At 42.1% G+C, this 21694-nt stretch overlaps 1 protein-coding gene across 2 annotated transcripts in view; it reads left to right on the top strand.

Moving 5' to 3' along the window:
- LOC124009642 (unconventional myosin-VIIb-like) overlaps positions 1-10071 on the top strand; it is a 30898-nt gene extending 20827 nt beyond the window's left edge. For both annotated transcript variants that reach the window (XM_046321645.1, XM_046321646.1), the window contains exons 34-48: positions 514-686; positions 1248-1429; positions 2284-2396; positions 2631-2785; positions 4051-4204; positions 4790-4945; positions 5168-5273; positions 5370-5483; positions 5612-5723; positions 5957-6063; positions 6277-6462; positions 8416-8532; positions 8945-9028; positions 9303-9422; positions 9653-10071. In XM_046321645.1, the coding sequence (XP_046177601.1) occupies positions 514-686; positions 1248-1429; positions 2284-2396; positions 2631-2785; positions 4051-4204; positions 4790-4945; positions 5168-5273; positions 5370-5483; positions 5612-5723; positions 5957-6063; positions 6277-6462; positions 8416-8532; positions 8945-9028; positions 9303-9422; positions 9653-9751 (1978 nt within the window). In that variant the 3' untranslated portion in view covers positions 9752-10071. The remainder of the gene's footprint in view (positions 1-513; positions 687-1247; positions 1430-2283; positions 2397-2630; positions 2786-4050; positions 4205-4789; positions 4946-5167; positions 5274-5369; positions 5484-5611; positions 5724-5956; positions 6064-6276; positions 6463-8415; positions 8533-8944; positions 9029-9302; positions 9423-9652) is intronic.
- Positions 10072-21694: the final 11623 nt, after the last annotated feature.

Here is a 21694-nt window from a genome sequence, read left to right as displayed (position 1 = left end):
CACACGTTTCACATACACTTCACACATGTTTCACATACACTTCACACGTTTCACATACACTTCACACGTTTCACATACACTTCACATGTTTCACATACACTTCACACGTTTCACATACACTTCACGCGTTTCACATACACTTCACATGTTTCACATACACTTCACATGTTTCACATACACTTCACACATGTTTCACATACACTTCACACGTTTCACATACACTTCACACATGTTTCACATACACTTCACACGTTTCACATACACTTCACATGTTTCACATACACTTCACATGTTTCACATACATTTCACACAAGTTTCACATACACTTCACACGTTTCACATACACTTCACACGTTTCACATACACTTCACACGTTACACATTTCACATACACTTCACACATTTTACATACACTTCACACATGTTTCACATACACTTCACACATGTTTCACATACACTTCACACGTTTCACATACACTTCACATGTTTCACGTACATTTCATATGTTCCTCAGTGATGATGGCAGGATTGACAGTGGTCAGTCGGTGAGCCTGGCCACACTGAGAGGGCAGTTCCTACTGCAGTCTGTGGATGCAGGAGAGATGGCTGACCTGATCCAGTGGTACCTGGAGGGCCTGAAGGAGCGCTCCGTCTACGCAGTGGCCCTGCAGGACATCAACAAACAGGGTTAGGAGTATGACGATGAATCAATTGATCACCCACTTCACAGCTTAGATTGACTGATTTTGGATAGGTTTGTCTTGGGTTAAACTGTGTATCTGTGAGCTCCAAAGGGTTAGCTAGGTGGATGCATTTGGCAGAATCATAGTATATCAATAGGCAGTGTACGAGTATGACAACTCGTGGTTCATCTATTTTGGATGAGATAGGCAAATGCCATGCTGTATAGCACTGCTTAAGAAGGTTGTGTATCTGGATGTATTCCATAGAATATGCTGTAAATTGTACTGTAAAACAATTTGTTTTATCCCTATCAGACAACACAGCCAGTAGGTAGTCAGTGTTTAATAAAAAACAAGGATATCAAAAAAGGACCAGTCATAGACAGTAGGTGTTTTTTGGGCTGGGGATCGTGCATGACCATTATGGTTCGTCTTATGTACGTGGGTGAGTTACTGATGTCTACTCTCTCTCTCTCTCTCTCTCTCTCTCTCTCTCTCTCTCTCTCTCTCTCTCTCTCTCTCTCTCTCTCACGTGCGCTTTCTCTCTCGCTTTCTCACACGGCAGACGACCCCACGTTGCTGAGCTACAAGAGAGGGGACGTGCTGGTCATCGTGAAGGATGGAGAGTACTCCCCCGCCCGGGGATGGATCAAAGGCACTAACGAGCGCACCGGGAACACCGGCGCCATCTCCACGGACACTGTCCTGGTTCTGCCAACCCTTGAAAAGCCCAGCGATACCACACTGGTAAGAAGGTTCATTGACTCAGTTCAAACACTTGTTCGTATGGTTAGAAGAATAGGCCGTGGAACAGTCAACTGGTCCCAGATCTATTTGTGCGGTCTTTACAACACACATAGAAGTTGGCAAGACGACACAAACAGATCTGGGACCAGGATAAAATAAACAGTGCAAAGACAGTTGTACAAACACAGAAGAGGGCGATAAAAAAATATAAAAAAATGGGATGGGACTATATTGAGATACGAACATAGTGCCAACGGGGATGTGCAAGGGTGAATGATAAGAGTCTCATATGTAAGGTAATACTGGCACGTGGCTGCATTCCATTCCAGATCGTTGACCTTTGAACTGCTGTCTGTCTGTAGAGATGAGATAGGGGAAGACAATACAATGGAACCGTGGTAGAGTACATCTACATGTATGTTTTTGTATGTTTATTATGTTGATTGTTGGTCCCATGTTCCGTATCAGCATCTCCTGCACTGATGAAAGGCGACTCCAAACTCTGTGCTGTGTACAAGCCTGCGAATGGAACGTGCCTGACCATATGGTGGAAAGACTACTTAATTTCTACTTTTGCGTTTTACTAAGAAAAGGATGGATGTTTTATTTAAGTCGTCAGCAAGTGGAAATGTGTCTAATAAGCTATAAGAAGTTTGTGATTGGATATTTTTTTATTTTGTGTTTTAAGTTGTCATTTCAGTTTTACTTGGTGTTTTCACTGTTTCAAATAATACGCTTATGGTGGGGTAAGTCCACATCATGTCCAGCCTACATTCTCAGGAGGATTGCGGCAGGGGAAGACTACCCTCTACTGGTCGTACTAAAGTTGTGTTTTTCTTTGTTTGAACCATCAGAGTCTGCTGAATCTGAGCCCAGACCAGAAGAAGACAGTGCCTCAGAACGCCCACGAAAGGGAAGAGGCAATATCCCCCGTCTCACTGAAAGAGTTTGCCCTTGAGTACTTTAGGTAGAGAAAACCCTTCAATAAATCCACTCTCACTTTTATTTCAATTACAGAAGCAACCACTAACTCACCATTTCAAATGTAATAATTACCATGATGTTTTTTTAAATGATTCCAATGTCACAGTAACCTGACCAATTATCTCACTACCACATTTTGCGTGGTTTACAGTCTATTTTACAGTTACACTTTATTCTCAAGGCAGCAACTTAACTTTGTTTTTCTTTGTTCCCCCAGGCAGCCTGGTAAAGAGGGCGGCCGTGGGGCGCAGGCCAGAGGGGCAGGCAGGGAGAAACTGTGGGCTGCCTCCAGAGAACCCATCAAACAGCCCCTACTGAAGAGTCTGGTGGGCAACACCGACCTTAGCCATCTGGCCTGCATCTCCTTCACTGATATCCTTTACTGAAATACATGATTTGTTAAAGGGGAAGTTCAGGATTTTGCAACATGATTGTTAGATGGTTCCTCACCCTGAAAGTAGTCTGTAGGCTATGATAACTGAACCAGGGATTACAGTTTTTCTTTAAACAGCCACTACAAACTTAGGCTAACTTTAGCCACCACTAGTTACAAATCAATTGAAATGATAGGTTATTGTGTTCATGTATTTGTGTAAATGGCCAAATCACCTCTAAAGGCCCAGTGCAGTCAAACATTTGGTTGTCCTGTATTTTATATATATTTTCATATATGAAGTTGGTATAATACTGTGAAATTGTGAAAATTATGCAAGAGCTGTTTAAAAGGACCACCTGAAATGTCATCCTGTTTTGGTGGGATGGAGTTTTGTGCTGCATGGTGACATCACCAGACGGTATAAATTAACAGACCAATAACAAAGAGAGTTTGAAACCTCTCTGCCAATAACAGCTAGTTTTCAGGGTTCATATCCCTCCTATTAGGCTCGTCCAATTAGACCCCACACTCAAACCACTCCCAGACAACCCTAGCAAAAATCTTGCTTGAGAAATGGCTTTTAGCAAAGAAAACTGTTTTTGTTTCTTTTTGCCCGTTTCGATTGAAAACAATCACAGTAAGGTACTTAATTGTTACCCAGAAAGGATTTTGATATTGAGAAAAAACCATCTGCATTGGACCTTTAAATCTGCCATCCTTAATGGTAAAAACTACCATATCCCTTTTCGATATTACAACAACAAAGAAGTTGCTGCAAACCACACACACTGTTTCCCACTCTATTGCACGTGCGATAGAGCAGTAGCATATGTACTGCATTTGATTGATTTATTTTTCACCTTGATGCATGATTCTCCCCAGCTCTGCTTTTAACTAGCTGTGGCTAAACTCCTCTGAAATTTGTAGTGGCGGTTCAGAGAGTACCGAACCACCGATTACAGTTTTTCCTGGCCCTTAGATTACTCTCAGGGTGAAAACCCCATCTAATATCAAGTTGTAAAATCCTGAACTTCCCCTTTAATTTAGAGCCATTTGTTGATGTTCATGTTGCTATTGAGGCTAACACTGGAGATATTTGAAGAAGACACTCGGGACTGATTATACCTGTGTTTATTAGAACTGAAGACCTCTAAAAGTGAATAAAAAGAATAATAATTCAATGGAGTAGCATTTACCGAATTACCCCACAAAAATGTCTCTCTAAGTGGAGTTTTCCTGTTGTCCTTAACCTTTCCCTCACCTATCCTAAAGTACATGGGAGATTACCCTATCAAACAGGTGCGCCAGCCCATAGAGCTGACTGACCAGATCTTTGGTCCGGCCACTCAGCATTTACCTTTACAGGACGAGGTCTACTGCCAGATCATGAGGCAGATGACCAGTAACAGCAGCAGGTATGTGTGGTAATGACCAACTATAAACTGTCATGTCAGCTATTGCACATGTATTACTAGGAAATAATCATGTATGTATGTATGTATGTATGTATGTATGTATGTATGTATGTATGTATGTATGTATGTATGTATGTATGTATGTATGTATGTATGTATGTATGTATGTATGTATGTATGTATGTATGTATGTATGTATGTATGTATGTATGTATGTATGTATGTATGTATGTATGTATGTATGTATGTATGTATGTATGTATGTATGTATGTATGTATGTATGTATGGTGCTGGATTTCTTATTCTATGATAAAAATGCTCTCTATCTCTTGCTATCTTTCCCTTCTCTCTCTACTATCTTCCCTCTCTCTCTCACCCCACCATTATCTCCATCTCCATCTCCTCTCTCTCTCTCTCTCCTCTCTCTCTCTCTCTCTCTCTCTCTCTCTCTCTCTCTCTCTCTCTCTCTCTCTCTCTCTCTCTCTCTCTCTCTCTCTCTCTCTCTCTCTCTCTCTCTCTCTCTCTCTCGCTCTCTCTCTCTCTCTCTCTCGCTCTCTCTCTCTTTCTCCCTCTCCCTCTCGCAGGATGAGTGTAGACTATGGTTGGCAGCTCATGTGGCTGTGCACCGGCCTTTTCTCCCCCAGCCAGTCCCTGCTGAGGTACACCCAGCGTTTCCTAGAGTCACGGCCCAGAGAGCCCCTGGCTGCAGACTGCCTCCAACGGCTACAAATGCTGCTCAGGTACGGCTCCAAAACACACTGCAGTGAATTTGGGGGGCGACTGGGACTCGAACCAATGCCCCTGTGAATACAACACCTAAGCCAAGTTACCAAGAGGTCTCAATCTGAATCACTTGGACAAGGTTTCTGGTGTTGTGCTAACGATGCTACAATATCTCGTATTGAGGGATTACGTACTAAAATGAGTGGGGGGAAATTAACGCTACCATCCTCTGGTTGTAGTATGGAGCCCAGGAAGCTGCCTCCCCATCAGGTGGAGGTGGACGCCATTCAACAGAACAGCAACCAAATTTTCCATAAAATCCACTTCCCCAATGACTCAACTGAGGTGAGCCACATAATTCCATTGTACTTGTTTAGTACAGTTATCTTATGTCTATCACAATATAATGTATCTTGTCTCATGTGTTACTCTTTAATTTAGCTCTTCGAGGTGACTTCAACAACTAGGATTCGTGACCTTGTTCGTAATATTGCCTACAAGCTCATTCTGGCCTCAGCTGACGGTTACGGTCTCTTCATGAAAACGCCAAACAAGGTTGATTTCAAGTCCTTATCACAACTTTTTGGAGAGAAAAAAAACAAACATTTTCAAGCCACAGCTTAAGTTTGTGTTGGTAGTGCGAATGAGTGCACTTAAACATTTTCTTGCTTTGTTGCTTTCAGGTGATGAGCTTGGAGGATCAAAATTACTTCTTTGACAGTTTGAGGCAGACCACAGACCAACCTAAAAAAACAAAGAAAGTCAAAGAGGCAAGAAAAGGTGGTAAAACGGAGGGTAAGGCACATTATTGAATTGAACAGATACAATGAACATGTGGCCACCAAATTGTCAGTGCTTTAAGATGGTTGCGCAAAACAACAAACAGGCAAAAGCATAATATAATGTATGCAAAATATCAAAGTAGACCATTACACCCACCAAGTTGTCAGTGGATTGAAACTGCTATGCTATGCTATGCTATGCTATGCTATGCTATGCTAGAAGGTCTGAGGGTCACTGTTTTTCAGGAGCTCCGGCCACCATGCCCTACCTGGTCATCTTCATGAGGAAGCTGTGGTTCAACGTGACCCCAGGAAGAGACCTGACCTCTGACCTTACTTTCCACTTCCCACAGGTCGAGCAGAAAACACACATACACATACGCGCACAAACACACACGCGCACATATGCACACGCGCACACACACACGCACACACGCACGCACCCACCCACCCACCCACCCACCCACCCATCCATCCATCCATCCATCCATCCATCCATCCATCCATCCATCCATCCATCCACCCAGTTCTTCACCATCACTCATACACAAACCTCTCCCCCTCAGGAGTTGCCAAAGTACCTGCGTGGCTACCACAAGTGTACCAAGGAGGAGCTGATCAGCCTGGCTGGCCTGCTGTTCAGGGTCAAAGTGGACACGGACAGATCCCAGTTTGTCATGATTCCCAGGATGCTGAAAGAGCTGGTGCCGGCTGATGAGATGAAAACCATGTCCCCAGAGGACTGGAAGAAGGTAGGAGGAGGAGGAGGAGGAGGGAGGAGGAGGAGGAAGATGACACAAATATGACTTTTACAGTTGAAGTTTACATACACTTAGGTTGGAGTCATTAAAACTCATTTTGCAACCACTCCACAAATTGCTTGTTAACAAACTATAGTTTTGGGAATTCAGTTAGGACTTTTACTTTGTGCATGATACAAGTCAATTTTCCAACAATTGTTTACAGACAGATTATTTCACTTATATGTCACTGTATCACAATTCCAGTGGGTCAGAAGTTTTCATACACTAAGTTGACTGTGCCTTTAAACAGCTTGGAAAATTTCAGAAAATGATGTCATGGCTTTAGAAGCTTCTGATAGGCTAATTGACATCGTTTGAATCAATTGGAGGTGTACCTGTTGATGTATTTCAAGGCCTACCTTCAAACTCAGTGCCTCTTTGCAAACAACAACACAGAGTTACACATGGAATAAACAAGCATACAGTCAATAACACAATAGAAAAACAAGAAAATCTATATACAGTGTGTGCAAATGGCGTGAGGAGGTAAGGCAATAAATAGGCCATAGTAGCGAAGTAATTACAATTTAGAAAATTAACACTGGAGTGATAGATGTACAGATGATGATGTGCAAGTAGAAATACTGCTGTGCAAAAGAGCAGGAAAGTAAATAAAAACAATATGGGGATGAGTTAGGTCGATAGCGTGGGCTATTTACAGATAGGCTATGTACACCTGCAGAGATCGGTTAGCTGCTCAGATAGCTGATGTTTAAATCAATCCCAGAACAACAGCAAAGGACCTTGTGAAAATGCTGGAGGAAACAGTTACAAAATTATCTATATCCAATGTAAAATGAGACCTATATCGATATAACCTGAAAGGCCGCTCAGCAAGGAAGAAGCTGCTGCTCCAAAACCTGCCATAAAAAAGCCAGACTACGATTTACAACTGCACATGGGGATAACGATTTTTGGAAAAGTGTTCTCTGGTCTGATGAAACAAAAATAGAACTGTTTGGCCATAATGACCATTGTTATGTTTGGAGGAAAAAGGGGGAGGCTTGAAAGCCGTGAAGCATGGTGGTGGTTTCATCATGTTGTGGGGGTGTTTTGCTGCAGGAGGAACTGGTGCACTTCAGTCAGGAAGTTAAAGCTTGGTCGCAAATGGGTCTTCGACATAGACAATGACCCTAAGCATACTTCCAAATTTGTGGCAAAATGGCTTAAGGACACCAAAGTCAAGGTATTGGAGTGGCCATCACAAAGCCCTGACCTTAATCCTATAGAAAATTTGTGGGCAGAACTGAAAAAGCATGCGCGAGCAAGGAGGCCTTACAAACCTAACTCAGTTACACCAGCTCTGTCAGGAGGAATGGGACAAAGTTCACCCAACTTATTGTGAGAATGTTGTGGAAGGCTACCCAAAACGTTTGACCCAAGTTAAACAAGTTAAACAATAAAGGCAATGCTACCAAATACTAATTGAGTGTATGTAGACTTCTGACCCACTGGGAATGTGATGAAAGAAATATAAGCTTAAATAAATCATTCTCTCTACTATTATTCTGGCATTTCACCTTCTTAAAATAAAGTGGTGATCCTAACTGACCTAAGACAGGGAATTTTTACTAGGATTAAATGTCGGAAATTGTGAAAAACTGACTTTAAATGTATTTGACTAAGGTGTATGTAAACTTCCAACTTCAACTGTATTTCTATCTATTGTACACTGCTACACTGTCAGTCCTTCATGTTATTTAGCTTTATATGAGATTTGGAATGCCTCATGACCTCAAGTCTAGTTATTCAGCCAATACCCCAACAGTGCATTAATAGCATCACTATGACACATTTTGCCCAGATTTATATCATGCATATGGTAATTAATGAAAGCATATAGTAGTAAAGAAATACTGAAACTCGCATTTCTGAATCTGTTATTTTCTTCTTCCCTTAAAGCACATCATCTCCTCCTACAACAAGCAGGCTGGGATCACCTTGGACGAGGCTAAAGTGGCCTTCCTAAAAGGCATCTGCCACTGGCCAACGTTCGGCTGTGCTTTCTTTGAAGTAAAGGTACGTTTGGGAGATAGCTCAAGTCAAAGGTAGCTTAGTGGTTAAGATCGTTGGGCGTCGCTGGTTTCAAATCCCTGAGCTGACTAGGTGAAAAATCGGTCAATGTGCACTTGAGCAAGCCACTTCACCCTGGTCAAATCCAAAAAAGGTCCAATCAAATCAATCGTTATTTGTCACATGCGTCGAAGTGTAGACTTTACCGTGAAACGCTTACTTACAAGCCCTTAGCCAAGAGCGCAGTTCAAGAAGAAGAGGATATTTACCAAGTAGACTACAATAAAAAGTAATAATTAAAAGTAACACAATAAGAATAACGAGGCTCTGGATAAGAGTGTCTGATGTAAATCTGAAAATGATGCCACACCGAACTTTGCATGCCAGTGTTGACTTTCTGTATGCTCTTGCTTCACAGCAAACCTCTGAACCGAGTTACCCGAGTATTGTCCAGATTGCAATCAGCAAGCAAGGAGTCAGCTTTATCGACCCCAAAACAAAGGTAAAAGCACAATAGTTGTATATGATTATTTCCATTTTATCACCATTATCAGATCATTTGACTTACATCTAGAGGGCATTTACTGCCAGATGGTCAGACGCAGTAACGATACTGACCTTTTCTTAAAACCACAAATCTGAGATGCTTACACGTGAACTCCATGCTGCACCACAACACCAAGCTAGGATCCCACTTCTGCCACCATCAGCACAATAAAGTATTGACCTTCCCTGTTTAACCAAACATGCCCTTTTGATCTTACCCTAAACCTCAGGAGTTGCTGGTCATGCACCCGTTCAACCGCATCACCAACTGGTCCAGCGGGAGCACCTACTTCCACATGACCATTGGCAACCTGGTCAAAGGGAACTCTTTCCTTTGTGAGACCTCATTGGTGAGTGGCCATTACGTCTTCGCTCTCAAACGAGAGGCAGAATGAGAGATGTTACCTCCTATAAACCGGCACGTGTACATTTTGTGTGAATCCAAAGTGCTGATAGTGTTTGTTGAGGGCGCACTAAGTGACCTTCACAAACACTTGTATTGTAGTGACCTCACTGGAGAATGTGACTTAACTTTGCCTCAACGTGCACACCCCAACAACTGTGTTTGTCTCCTCTTCAGGGTTACAAAATGGATGACCTCCTATCATCTTATGTGAACATGTACGAGATGCAGAGGCAGTCTGTGCGACCCAGAAATAACTCCATGTTCCCTACCTAATGCCTGCTGGGAAATAGGGAGGACAAGGCAGATTAATTTATAAAACAGTAAACCAAGCATGAAGGGAAACCCAATGGATACAACTTGTAATTTGACGGAGGGGTTACTTTTCATCTGGTCTAAACCCCTTTGCATAGCTTTGTAATGGTTGCCATATTGAATTGGCACTGTGCCTTGTCTTGTGTTGTGTGTAAAAGGGTTCTCGTCACCATTTTGAATACCGGTATCCACAGTGTGGAACTAGACAAAATGACAAATCATGTGTATATACAAACAAGGCCTCACAGAACACAATTAATAAACACATTTTTGAATTATGAGATGGCAGCTCACGTTGTGTGTGTGTGTGCATAAATTGGACGTTTTTTTTTATTCTTCCTTAAAACGTTTGGACCTTTTTTATTGGCCCACCCACCAACTCTTCAGAGGACCAAAGCTATTTTGTGTTTTTGTTTTTACAGCTTTTGTGTTACATACACACATTTGACACACATGGTACTTTCATACACAGTAGTTACGTAACAAAGATATATCGTTTTTTTATATACATAGACATTACATTTAGGATAGATAGTACTCAGACATCTCCGTCATACACCGATTATCTATAGTAATAACTATTAACAATCAGGAGCTTTTTAATCCCACCCCTCAGCTCCTCTCATTTTTTTGCCAACGAAACTCTTAGACATATTCATGTTGACATGGAGGTGCAGATGAGGCAGAGGCCAAGTGGTTCATTTTAGGAAGATGTTGTTGTTAAGAAGTGGCAGGAGATGTGGAATCCGGTGTGGAAATGCTAGATGGGCGTGTCCATTTTTAGCCTAGTGAGCCAGTCTAAATGGGAGGGGGGGTTTGAGCATTATTGTCATTATTTGCCTAATAATGGGGGCCTTGAGGCAACAAAAAAATGGGCAGGTGTGGGGGGGCCTTGAGAGGAAGGAATGGGCCAGTGTGTTAGAATTGCCCGGGCTGATTTCTGGTCCCAGTCCACCCCTGTGTGGAATAAAGAGGGAAAGGGCTAACATCTTTATAAGATCCTGGGAAAGGTGGGGGCAGGGAGGTCATCAGGTAGACAGAAGGGAGACCATCATTTCTAGGCCAAGAGTGGGTCAAATGAGGTTGAAAGCATACTACGTTGAATAGCATAGGCAGCACCCATCAAGGAGGAGAGATCATGGCCAGGTGGAGACAATGGAACATGTCAGCAATATGGGAGGGAAAGGGAGAGTTTCCTGGTGAGTTTAACAGCATTCAGGAGGCAGATATAAAAGAGATGCTTAGTAAACCACCGGATATGTGATTTCTATATTTAAATGTTGTTTTCTTAGGGAGTTGGTGGGGGCAGAGTTCTAACACCATATTGTCAAGGTTTCTTCCCTGCCACTGGTCCACTCTCCAGTCCAGTAGTGGGCGGTAAATCATTCACCATTGAAATTGACAATAAAATCCACAGAAGAAGAAGAAGAAGAACACAGAAGAAGAAGAAGAAGAAGAACACAGAAGAAGAAGAAGAAGAAGAACACAGAAGAAGAAGAAGAAGAAGAACACAGAAGAAGAAGAAGAAGAAGAAGAACACAGAAGAAGAAGAAGAAGAAGAAGAAGAAGAAGAAGAAGAAGAAGAAGAAGAAGAAGAAGAACACAGAAGAAGAAGAAGAAGAAGAACACAGAAGAAGAAGAAGAAGAACGCAGAAGAAGAAGAAGAAGAACGCAGAAGAAGAAGAAGAAGAAGAACACAGAAGAAGAAGAAGAACACAGAAGAAGAAGAAGAAGAACACAGAAGAAGAAGAAGAAGAAGAAGAAGAACACAGAAGAAGAAGAAGAAGAACACAGAAGAAGAAGAAGAAGAAGAACACAGAAGAAGAAGAAGAAGAAGAACACAGAAGAAGAAGAAGAAGAAGAAGAAGAAGAAGAAGAAGAAGAAGACAGAAGTAGATTGGAGGTGAGTTTCTTAGGATTTTTATATAATTACTTGATTTTTGTTTTGTTTTGGCAAAAGTCCGTCCTCAGTCCTTTCTCCTCCGTGACCTGGAAACTGATACGTGGTCAAGGAGTGTGTTAATTCGTTAGTAGGCAAACGAATCACGGTCCTCCCCTCCTCTATAGCCTCTCTTTGGCGAGGAAGCACAAGTGTATCCTATCTGAGTCCTTCACAGAGTTCTGAAATCTGCCACACACCCTTTGAATCGGCTATTGTTTCTTGAAGGAGAAAAGCGTGCAAGCATTTTCAAACAGTATGCTACTTATCCTTTTATCTATAAAATGTCTTGCACAACTAGCTACATTTGTTTGGATCACATTATACATTTATTTGCAAATGTATTTGCCTGATGATGTGCGATTGGAAGCGCATTTTCTTTTTCAAAAGGAGGCCAGAGGACGGAGGAGAGAGGATGCAAGTTGATCAAATCTAATTGAGAAAAGGCCCATGTGGACTACGCTAGCCTGAAATATAGAAGCTAATTTGCTAACATTACACTCCTTGTACTCCATGTCATTGCTAAACATGACAGGGAGTGGCAAGGAATGGAGTCATAGCTAAACAGACTGGTACCCAGATTAAATATCAACTGAATACCTCTCTTGGTCCACTATCTGAAAATTACAGTCGTTGCGTGTGTTTTTCAATGAGCTTTTATCAGCAGCTGCCATTGAGATGTTTGGGGCACTAGAGAAAGCAGTAGAGGAGTACCAGGAGGAAAATGATCAGCTAACTATGTCATCTACTAATCCCGCTAGCTACAGTTCTACTCAATCAAAGTGTTCAATAAATATTTTTAAGACATTTTTTATTTATTTGCGATAAATATCTGCATCACGAACAGCATTTTGAAATGGCATGTCATGACACTAGGCACTAGGCCAGGGTACGTCTAAAACGGTGACATACTCGATAGGCCTCTGTTCCTCTCTACTTCCTTCCAGACACCCTGCAGCTCTCTCTTCCTGTCCCTGTAGAGGAGGTTTCCCCTGGACAGCCGCAGTGTGGGGCAAGAGGACCCAGAGCCCACACAGATTACAGGGGAAGGGGAGGAGACAGGTTGCAGAGTGGCGCAGCGGTCTAAGGCACTGCATCTCAGTGCTAGAGGCGTCACTACAGACACCCTGGTTCGAATCAAGGCTGTATCACAACCGGCTGTGATTTGGAGTCTCATAGGGCGGTGCACAATTGGTCCAGCGTAGTCTGGGTTCGGCTGGTGTAGGCAGTCATTGTAAATAAGAATTTGTTCTTAGCTGGCTTGCCTAGTTAAACCATTTTAAAGAATTATTTTTAAGTCTTGATTCAATTGAGACATGGACTGTGTATGTGTGCCATTCAGCGGGTGAATGGGCAAGATTTAAAAGATTTACGTGCCTTCGAACGGGTTATGGTAGTAGGTACCAGGCGCACCGGTTTGAGTGTATCAAGAACTGCAGTGCTGCTGGATTTTTCACATTCAACAGTTTCCCGTGTGTATCAAGAATGGTACACGACCCAAAGGACATTCAGCCAACTGGACACAACGGTGGGAAGCATTGGAGTCAACATGGGCCAGCATCCCTGTAGAACGCTTTCGACACCTTGTAGAGTCCAAGCTCAAACGAATTGAGGCTGTTCTGAGAGCAAAAGGGGGTGCAACTCAATATTAGCAAAGTGATCTAAACAGGTGAGAAAGCTGTGGTTAAAGCTTCAATCAGAAGGAAAACCTGACAACACATATACAGTTGAAGTGGGAAGTTAACAAACACTTAGGTTGGAGTCATTAAAACTTGTTTTTCAACCACTCTACAAATTTCTTGTTAACAAACTATAGTTTTGGTAAGTCAGTTAGGACATCTACCTTGTGCATGATACAAGTCATTGTTCCAACAATTGTTTGCAGACGTATAATTCACTGTATCACAATTCCAGTGGGTCAGAAGTTTTCATACATTAAGTTGACTGTGCCTTTAAACAGCTTGGAAAATTCCAGAAAATTATTTAATGGCTTTATAAGCTTCTGATAGGCTAATTGACATAATTTGAGTCAGTTGGACGTGTACCTGTGGATTTATTTCAAGGCCTACCTTCAAACTCAGTGCCTCTTTGATTGACATCAAATCAAAAGAAAGATGCTGGAGGAAACAGGTACAAAAGTATCTATATCAGCAGTAAAACTAGTCCTATATCGACATAACCTGAAAGGCAGCTCAGCAAGGAAGAAGCCACTGCTCCAAATCTGTCATAAAAAAGCCAAACGACGGTTTGCAACTGCACATGGAGACAAAGATTGTACTTTTTGGAGAAATGTCCCGGTCTGATGAAACAAAATAGAACTATTTGGCCATAATAACCATCATTATGTTTGGAGAAAAAAAGGGGGAGGCTTGCAAGCCGAAAGGTTAGAAGGGTAGACCCTCTACCAGGACAAAATGGCAGTTGTTCGTTGACTGTCAGATGGTTATGTGTGAAGTATACGTGACCTTGGCTGAATCTCAAATGGCACCCTATTCCCTATTTGCAATTTGGGAGACGCAGCCCTTCCCATCTTCCTCAGAGTTAGGGTGGTCATTCTGGTCCACAGCCAGACCTGCATAGAACACGTGTGTTGAAATGCAAGATCGCGTTTATTATTGACTACTAACATTTTGAGTTTCTCCTAACCACGGCGCTTCTGGGGTTTTTAGGCTGAGTATCTGTAAAGCACTTTGTTACAACTGCTGATGTAAAAAGAGCTTTATAAAATACATTTGATTGGCATATTGAATTTGATGAACCAAGCTGGTCAGAGCCACTAGGGAGCAGCATTTCGTTTTAGTATATCGTTAAAGCATGTCAAGGGCAAAACCACTGGTACAATGGAGCATTCGCACAATGTAGATTTCTCCCTTTTTCCTTTTAATGCTCCCTGAAAACGTTACATTGTAAAGACTGGCGGTCATTGATTCTGGCCCCATAATGCTTAGAGACACATACTTTCCCACAAGCTTTAGCTTCACTCGCTCTTCACTGAGGGATGTTTGGACAATGTTTCGCTGTGTGGAGAGGGGAAATGTGGCAGTGAGAGGTGGGTCCCAGATGAGTGTGAAGGACAGGCGGTAAAAAACTGAATTTTGCACCCAAAATAAAACAACACTTGTGCTTGTGTTAACATTGTGGGTGTATAGTGGGGAAAATAAGTCAAGGAAAATTCCTTCTGGAGTTATTTAGGCCTATTTTTTTGCCATCCCTTGTCCTTGCTGAAGGATTCCAAATACGAAAGCTCAATTGTAAAATTCCGGTCAATTCATCGTCAACCGTGTCTGCCCAATGGCCATTTCCCCTAGTGATCATCCATAGACATCGATTAACGTGTCGTTTTTTTAGTTCCCTAATTAGGTCTACCCAAGTTCCAAATTGGTTCACACTCACTAAATGGTACGATCACATTAGAACTAAGTGCTCACAAAAAAAGCTTCAAACCTAATGAGGGAGTGAGCAAATGGGCAAATTAAAAAGGGGCTAGAGTTGCCACTAACAGCTTTTGGCTTTAGTAGGCGAATAGGTGGTGCCAGTTACCTCCCTCAAGCATTACCTAAGGTCCAAAATATGTTTTGGTTTGACGACAAGAAAAACAAATGTCGCGCGGCTAAGTCAATTCATTTCCCCTTCGGGTGTTTTAGAAATCCCAATAAACTGGAGCAGACCCGGGCTCTGAACGTTATTCCATGTGTCCATTAATCAATAGTGGAAATGTCTGCCCTTGGAAAAGGGAATCAATCTCACCACTGAAAGCGTCACAACAACATACTATGAGCTCAGCCCCAGTGGGGCGCTTTCACGGGGACTTAATTGGACACAATCCGAGTTTGGAAGATCAAAACTGGTTTGCGCAAACTTCAAACAGAGATGACTGGAAATGACATTGCTTCACAGCATTCCTACCAGCATAGAGCAGAGAGCCCATCCCTCGACAAAGGCAGTAGACTGAAATGTTGAGTATTTCTTTGTGGTGTCTAATGTTTGGAAAAAAATAAATAAATGAATCAATAAATATGTGTTCTTCTCTTGAATCACTTTCAAGGATTATACTTTTACAACACTTCTTGCCAAAGCCAAAGTGAGTTTGAAATGGAGTGCTATGCATAAGTGCATCTAGCGACGCATACCATGTGTTGATAGGCTCAATATAAAGATCTCTAATCTCCACTGCCTGACTCACACGATCAACCCGCAACATATTGTGCTGGCTCTGGGATTTCCTTTTCACATTGTCACTTCTAGCATGGTTGCAGCAGCTATGGTGGATGCCTAACCAGGCCAGCCTAGCACAGCTCGGCTTGGCTCAGCTTGGTCTGGCTGTAATGTGACTTCCAAACCTCCTCCCACAACACCCACTGCTCTGATATCACTTTTTCCCATCAGTTTTCTAAGCCCATCAGTGTTCTATTACAACGCCTCTTCTAGCCTATTAGGCATACATTGTAAAACGTAAAAGGGCCCAAGAAGCCACAAATGCTACAAAATGCTCAAGCGTACATCAAATCATTTCCTGTGTATAACACATCAACTGATTTGATCCTCGAATCACAATTGACGGAGGACAAGGCCGAGCTTTCAAGTGGTTGAGTAACAAAATAAAATGTATTCTCTCCTGACATGCTAGCCCCACTGCGGAATTTTCACCTGTTACCCTGTCGACATTCCTATCCATCATTTAAAGTCTGGGAAAGAGAATCTTGGTTGAAACATGTCAACCCGCCTTGAAGAGAATCAGAAAGAATGTTGGCAGCTCCTCAAACTACTGTCAGTGAAAGGGGGAAGAAAAACACACTCAGTTCATAAATAAGATTGATAGCTGTGCGGCGTGCGCATACCTCCAGTTCCTGTGTTCCCATAGAGGCTTTTCCACTCCTATTAAATCAGCCATATCTTGCCATCTGATTTCTGCTGGCTTATACAAGAGAGGGCCCTGCCAAGTTCATACTTGTTGAGGTGCCAACCTCTAACTATCAACCAACCTACAGTACCTCTGCCTGTTGGAATCGTGCCTGCCTTGGATGCTTGTATGTGAAAATCTGGGCACACCACTTTATTTAAACGTACATAATTGGGCAATATTTGGTTGAGACCCTATAATTCATCCACTCAGAAAGACAGTCAAAAGTTAGGTTGAATTTCCAAAGTGTCATTACTGTGCTTTCAGCCATCTAAAAGCCCAACCAAATTCCAATGGCAAAACAAAGTCTGATTTTTGGTTGAGTTGTCACCCAAATGTCTATCGCTGCGCTTTCAACCGTTTAAAAGCACAGCAAAGTTGAAATGGGAACGCAATGTCAGACGTTTTGTTTATTTATACGAGACGAATGTATTGTCACTGTGCTTCATCTAATAGCGGATCCAAATAACCTGGATTGCAGTCGAGACATTAAAGGTACAGTGCCTATAGAACGTCTCTGGATTGCAGTCGAGACATTAAAGGTACAGTGCCTATAGAACGTCTCTGGATTGCAGTCGAGACATTAAAGGTACAGTGCCTATAGAACGTCTCTGGATTGCAGTCGAGACATTAAAGGTACAGTGCCTATAGAACGTCTCTGGATTGCAGTCGAGACATTAAAGGTACAGTGCCTATAGAACGTCTCTGATTGATTGCAGTCTGGAGAGACATTAAAGTTACAGTGCCTATAGAACGTCTCTGGATTGCAGTCGAGACATTAAAGGTACAGTGCCTATAGAACGTCTCTGGATTGCAGTCGAGACATTAAAGGTACAGTGCCTATAGAACGTCTCTGGATTGCAGTCGAGACATTAAAGGTACAGTGCCTATAGAACGTCTCTGGATAGACTGAAATGTTGAGTATTTCTTTGTGGTGCAGTCGAGACATTAAAGGTACAGTGCCTATAGAACGTCTCTGGATTGCAGTCGAGACATTAAAGGTACAGTGCCTATAGAACGTCTCTGGATTGCAGTCGAGACATTAAAGGTACAGTGCCTATAGAACGTCTCTGGATTGCAGTCGAGACATTAAAGGTACAGTGCCTATAGAACGTCTCTGGATTGCAGTCGAGACATTAAAGGTACAGTGCCTATAGAACGTCTCTGGATTGCAGTCGAGACATTAAAGGTACAGTGCCTATAGAACGTCTCTGGATTGCAGTCGAGACATTAAAGGTACAGTGCCTATAGAACGTCTCTGGATTGCAGTCGAGACATTAAGGTACAGTGCCTATAGAACGTCTCTGGATTGCAGTCGAGACATTTAAGGTACAGTGCCTATAGAACGTCTCTGGATTGCAGTCGAGACATTAAAGGTACAGTGCCTATAGAACGTCTCTGGATTGCAGTCGAGACATTAAAGGTACAGTGCCTATAGAACGTCTCTGGATTGCAGTCGAGACATTAAAGGTACAGTGCCTATAGAACGTCTCTGGATTGCAGTCGAGACATTAAAGGTACAGTGCCTATAAACGTCTCTGGATTGCAGTCGAGACATTAAAGGTACAGTGCCTATAGAACGTCTCTGGATTGCAGTCGAGACATTAAAGGTACAGTGCCTATAGAACGTCTCTGGATTGCAGTCGAGACATTAAATGTACAGTGCCTATAGAACGTCTCTGGATTGCAGTCGAGACATTAAAGGTACAGTGCCTATAGAACGTCTCTGGATTGCAGTCGAGACATTAAAGGTACAGTGCCTATAGAACGTCTCTGGATTGCAGTCGAGACATTAAAGGTACAGTGCCTATAGAACGTCTCTGGATTGCAGTCGAGACATTAAAGGTACAGTGCCTATAGAACGTCTCTGGATTGCAGTCGAGACATTAAAGGTACAGTGCCTATAGAACGTCTCTGGATTGCAGTCGAGACATTAAAGGTACAGTGCCTATAGAACGTCTCTGGATTGCAGTCGAGACATTAAAGGTACAGTGCCTATAGAACGTCTCTGGATTGCAGTCGAGACATTAAAGGTACAGTGCCTATAGAACGTCTCTGGATTGCAGTCGAGACATTAAAGGTACAGTGCCTATAGAACGTCTCTGGATTGCAGTCGAGACATTAAAGGTACAGTGCCTATAGAACGTCTCTGGATTGCAGTCGAGACATTATAGGTACAGTGCCTATAGAACGTCTCTGGATTGCAGTCGAGACATTAAAGGTACAGTGCCTATAGAACGTCTCTGGATTGCAGTCGAGACATTAAAGGTACAGTGCCTATAGAACGTCTCTGGATTGCAGTCGAGACATTAAAGGTACAGTGCCTATAGAACGTCTCTGGATTGCAGTCGAGACATTATAGGTACAGTGCCTATAGAACGTCTCTGGATTGCAGTCGAGACATTAAAGGTACAGTGCCTATAGAACGTCTCTGGATTGCAGTCGAGACATTAAAGGTACAGTGCCTATAGAACGTCTCTGGATTGCAGTCGAGACATTAAAGGTACAGTGCCTATAGAACGTCTCTGGATTGCTTCACATTTTAATATGATACTAAGTGGAATTGAAATTGATTTAAATGTAATAAAATAAATGTTTCACCCCCCCTGAGTCAATACCAGTGGCGGTTCGTGCCGTTTTAGATGAGGGAGGACGATTTTCTTTTGTTCATGAACATGGCCTTATTTCTATTACAGCATATTGGATGGCTGTCATTCATATTCCATTCACCCAGCTCAATGTAACATCGATAGGTTTAGCCTACTATGAGGTTGCTACAACCTAGTCTATGAATCAACGTTTACAGTGTAGGTGCACACAGGTCGAGAGAAAAAGTTGAGGTGACATACAGGGACACGTTCAATAACGTCTTGCCTGCATCTGGCTGACCTACAGCAGGGTGTAATCATAATCCCTTCGCCTGTGGCCTTCAATGCATAACAAACTAGCTGTATGTGACCAGGCGATTAAAATCTTTCCAAGCCAAACCATGTCATAACCGCGACACACAGCCTACATCGTTGTCTCCATATTAGGTAAAGTAACGTTCTAGTCAACATAGCTAATATAACTAATGTGTTAGTAAACCCGCTACAATCATGCAGTAACGTTACAGTGTATAGTCAGTAAGCAGTTACACCGGCGGGCCACGGTGGTAATAACTTAATAAAACCAAAAGCTTAACTTGACTTGGAAGAGTTCCAATGTTGATAGTCATAGCCAGATAGCTAACATAGCATCCCTATGTTTGAGCCGGATGTTTGAGTGGGCTAAACAAGTTAGCTGCATTTGCTAGCTAAATAAGTGAAACCAAAGTGAAAAGCTCTTGCTTCTCCTTCATATTTGAAGAAATTCATTTCAACTATTGTCTGTCTCTTTGAGTCAACTACTCATCACATGTTATGCACTGCATTGCTAGCTAGCTGTAGCTTATGCTTTCAGTATTAGATTAATTCTCTGATCCTTTGATTGGGTGGGCAAAATGTCAGTTCATGCTGCAAGAGCTCTGATAGGTTGGAGGATGTCCTCCAGAAGTTGTCATAATTACTGTGTAAGTCTATGGAAGTGGGTGAGAACCAAGAGCATCCTAGGTTTTGTATTGCAGTCAATGTACCAAGAGGACTGAAGCTAGCTGTCCTCCAGCTACACCATGGTGCTACCCTAAAGAGTGCTTCCGAGGCTACTGTAGACCTTCATTGCAAAACAATGTTTTTTAATCTATTATCATGGCTAGACAGCCATTTTCAAGTCTTGTCATGGATTTAAGTCAAATCTGTAACTTTGCCACTCAGGAACATTCACTGTCTTCTTGGTTAGCAACTCCAGACTGTAGATTTGGCTTTGTGTGCTAGGTTTTTGTCCTGCTTAAAAGTGCATTTCTCTCAGCGTCTGGTGTAAAGCAGACTGAACCATGTTTTCTTCCAGGATGTCGCCTGTGCAGAGCTTACATCCCGTTTCTTTTCATCCTGAAAAACTCCCCAGTATTTGTCGATGTCAAGCATACCCATACCATGATGCAGCCACCACCATGATTGAAAATAAGGAGGCAGTTACTCAGTGTGTGTTGGATTTGCACCAAACATAAGGCTTTGCATTTAGGCCACAAAGTGTATTCCTATGCAGTGTTTTTTGTCAGTGTTCCATTAGTGGCTTGTTGCATTACATATGCATGTTTTGTATATTTGTACTCGTATTTTTACTCTGTTATATAGGTCATTATTGTGGAGTCACTACAATGTTGTTGATCCATCCTCAGTTTTCTCCCGTCACATTCATTACATTTTGTAGCTGTTTTAAAATCACCCAGGGTCTCATGGTGACATCTCTAAGCAGTTGTCTTCCTTTCCTGCAGCTCAGTTCAGAAGGACGACTGCATCTTTGATGTGTCTGTGTGGTTTAATACATCATCCATAGCATAAGTATTAACTGTAACATGCTTAAAGATATTTTTTACTTTTATTTAATTAGGCAAGTCAGTTAAGAAGAAATTATTATTTACAATGACGGTCTAGGAACAGTGGGTTAACTGCCTTGTTCAGGGGCAGAATGACAGATTTTGTACCTTGTCAGCTCAGGGATTCGATCTAGCAACTTTCGGTTACTTGCCCAACACTCTAACCATTAGGCTATTTGTTATTGTTACCCATCTACCAAACACTACCCTTCTTTATGAGGGAAAAATCTCCCTGGTCTTTGAGGTTGAATCTGTGCTTGAAATTCAATACTTGACTGTGGAAAAGGTAGTCATTCAAAAATCATGTCTACCGTATTTCACACAGAGTCCACATACAGTGGGGAGAACAAGTATTTGATACACTGCCGATTTTGCAGGTTTTCCTACTTACAAAGCATGTAGAGGTCTGTCATTTTTATCATAGGTACACTTCAACTGTGAGAGACGGAATCTAAAACAAAAATCCAGAAAATCACATTGTAGGATTTTTAAGTAATTAATTTGCATTTTATTGCATGACATAAGTATTTGATACATCAGAAAAGCAGAACTTAATATTTGGTACAGAAACCTTTGTTTGTAATTACAGAGATCATACGTTTCCTGTAGTTC

This window comes from Oncorhynchus gorbuscha, linkage group LG22 (genome assembly GCF_021184085.1).
Source record: "Oncorhynchus gorbuscha isolate QuinsamMale2020 ecotype Even-year linkage group LG22, OgorEven_v1.0, whole genome shotgun sequence".
Classification (NCBI taxonomy): Eukaryota; Metazoa; Chordata; class Actinopteri; order Salmoniformes; family Salmonidae; genus Oncorhynchus; species Oncorhynchus gorbuscha.
The sequence above is the reverse complement of the archived record's forward strand: the minus strand, read 5'-3'. Positions and strand labels throughout refer to the sequence as shown.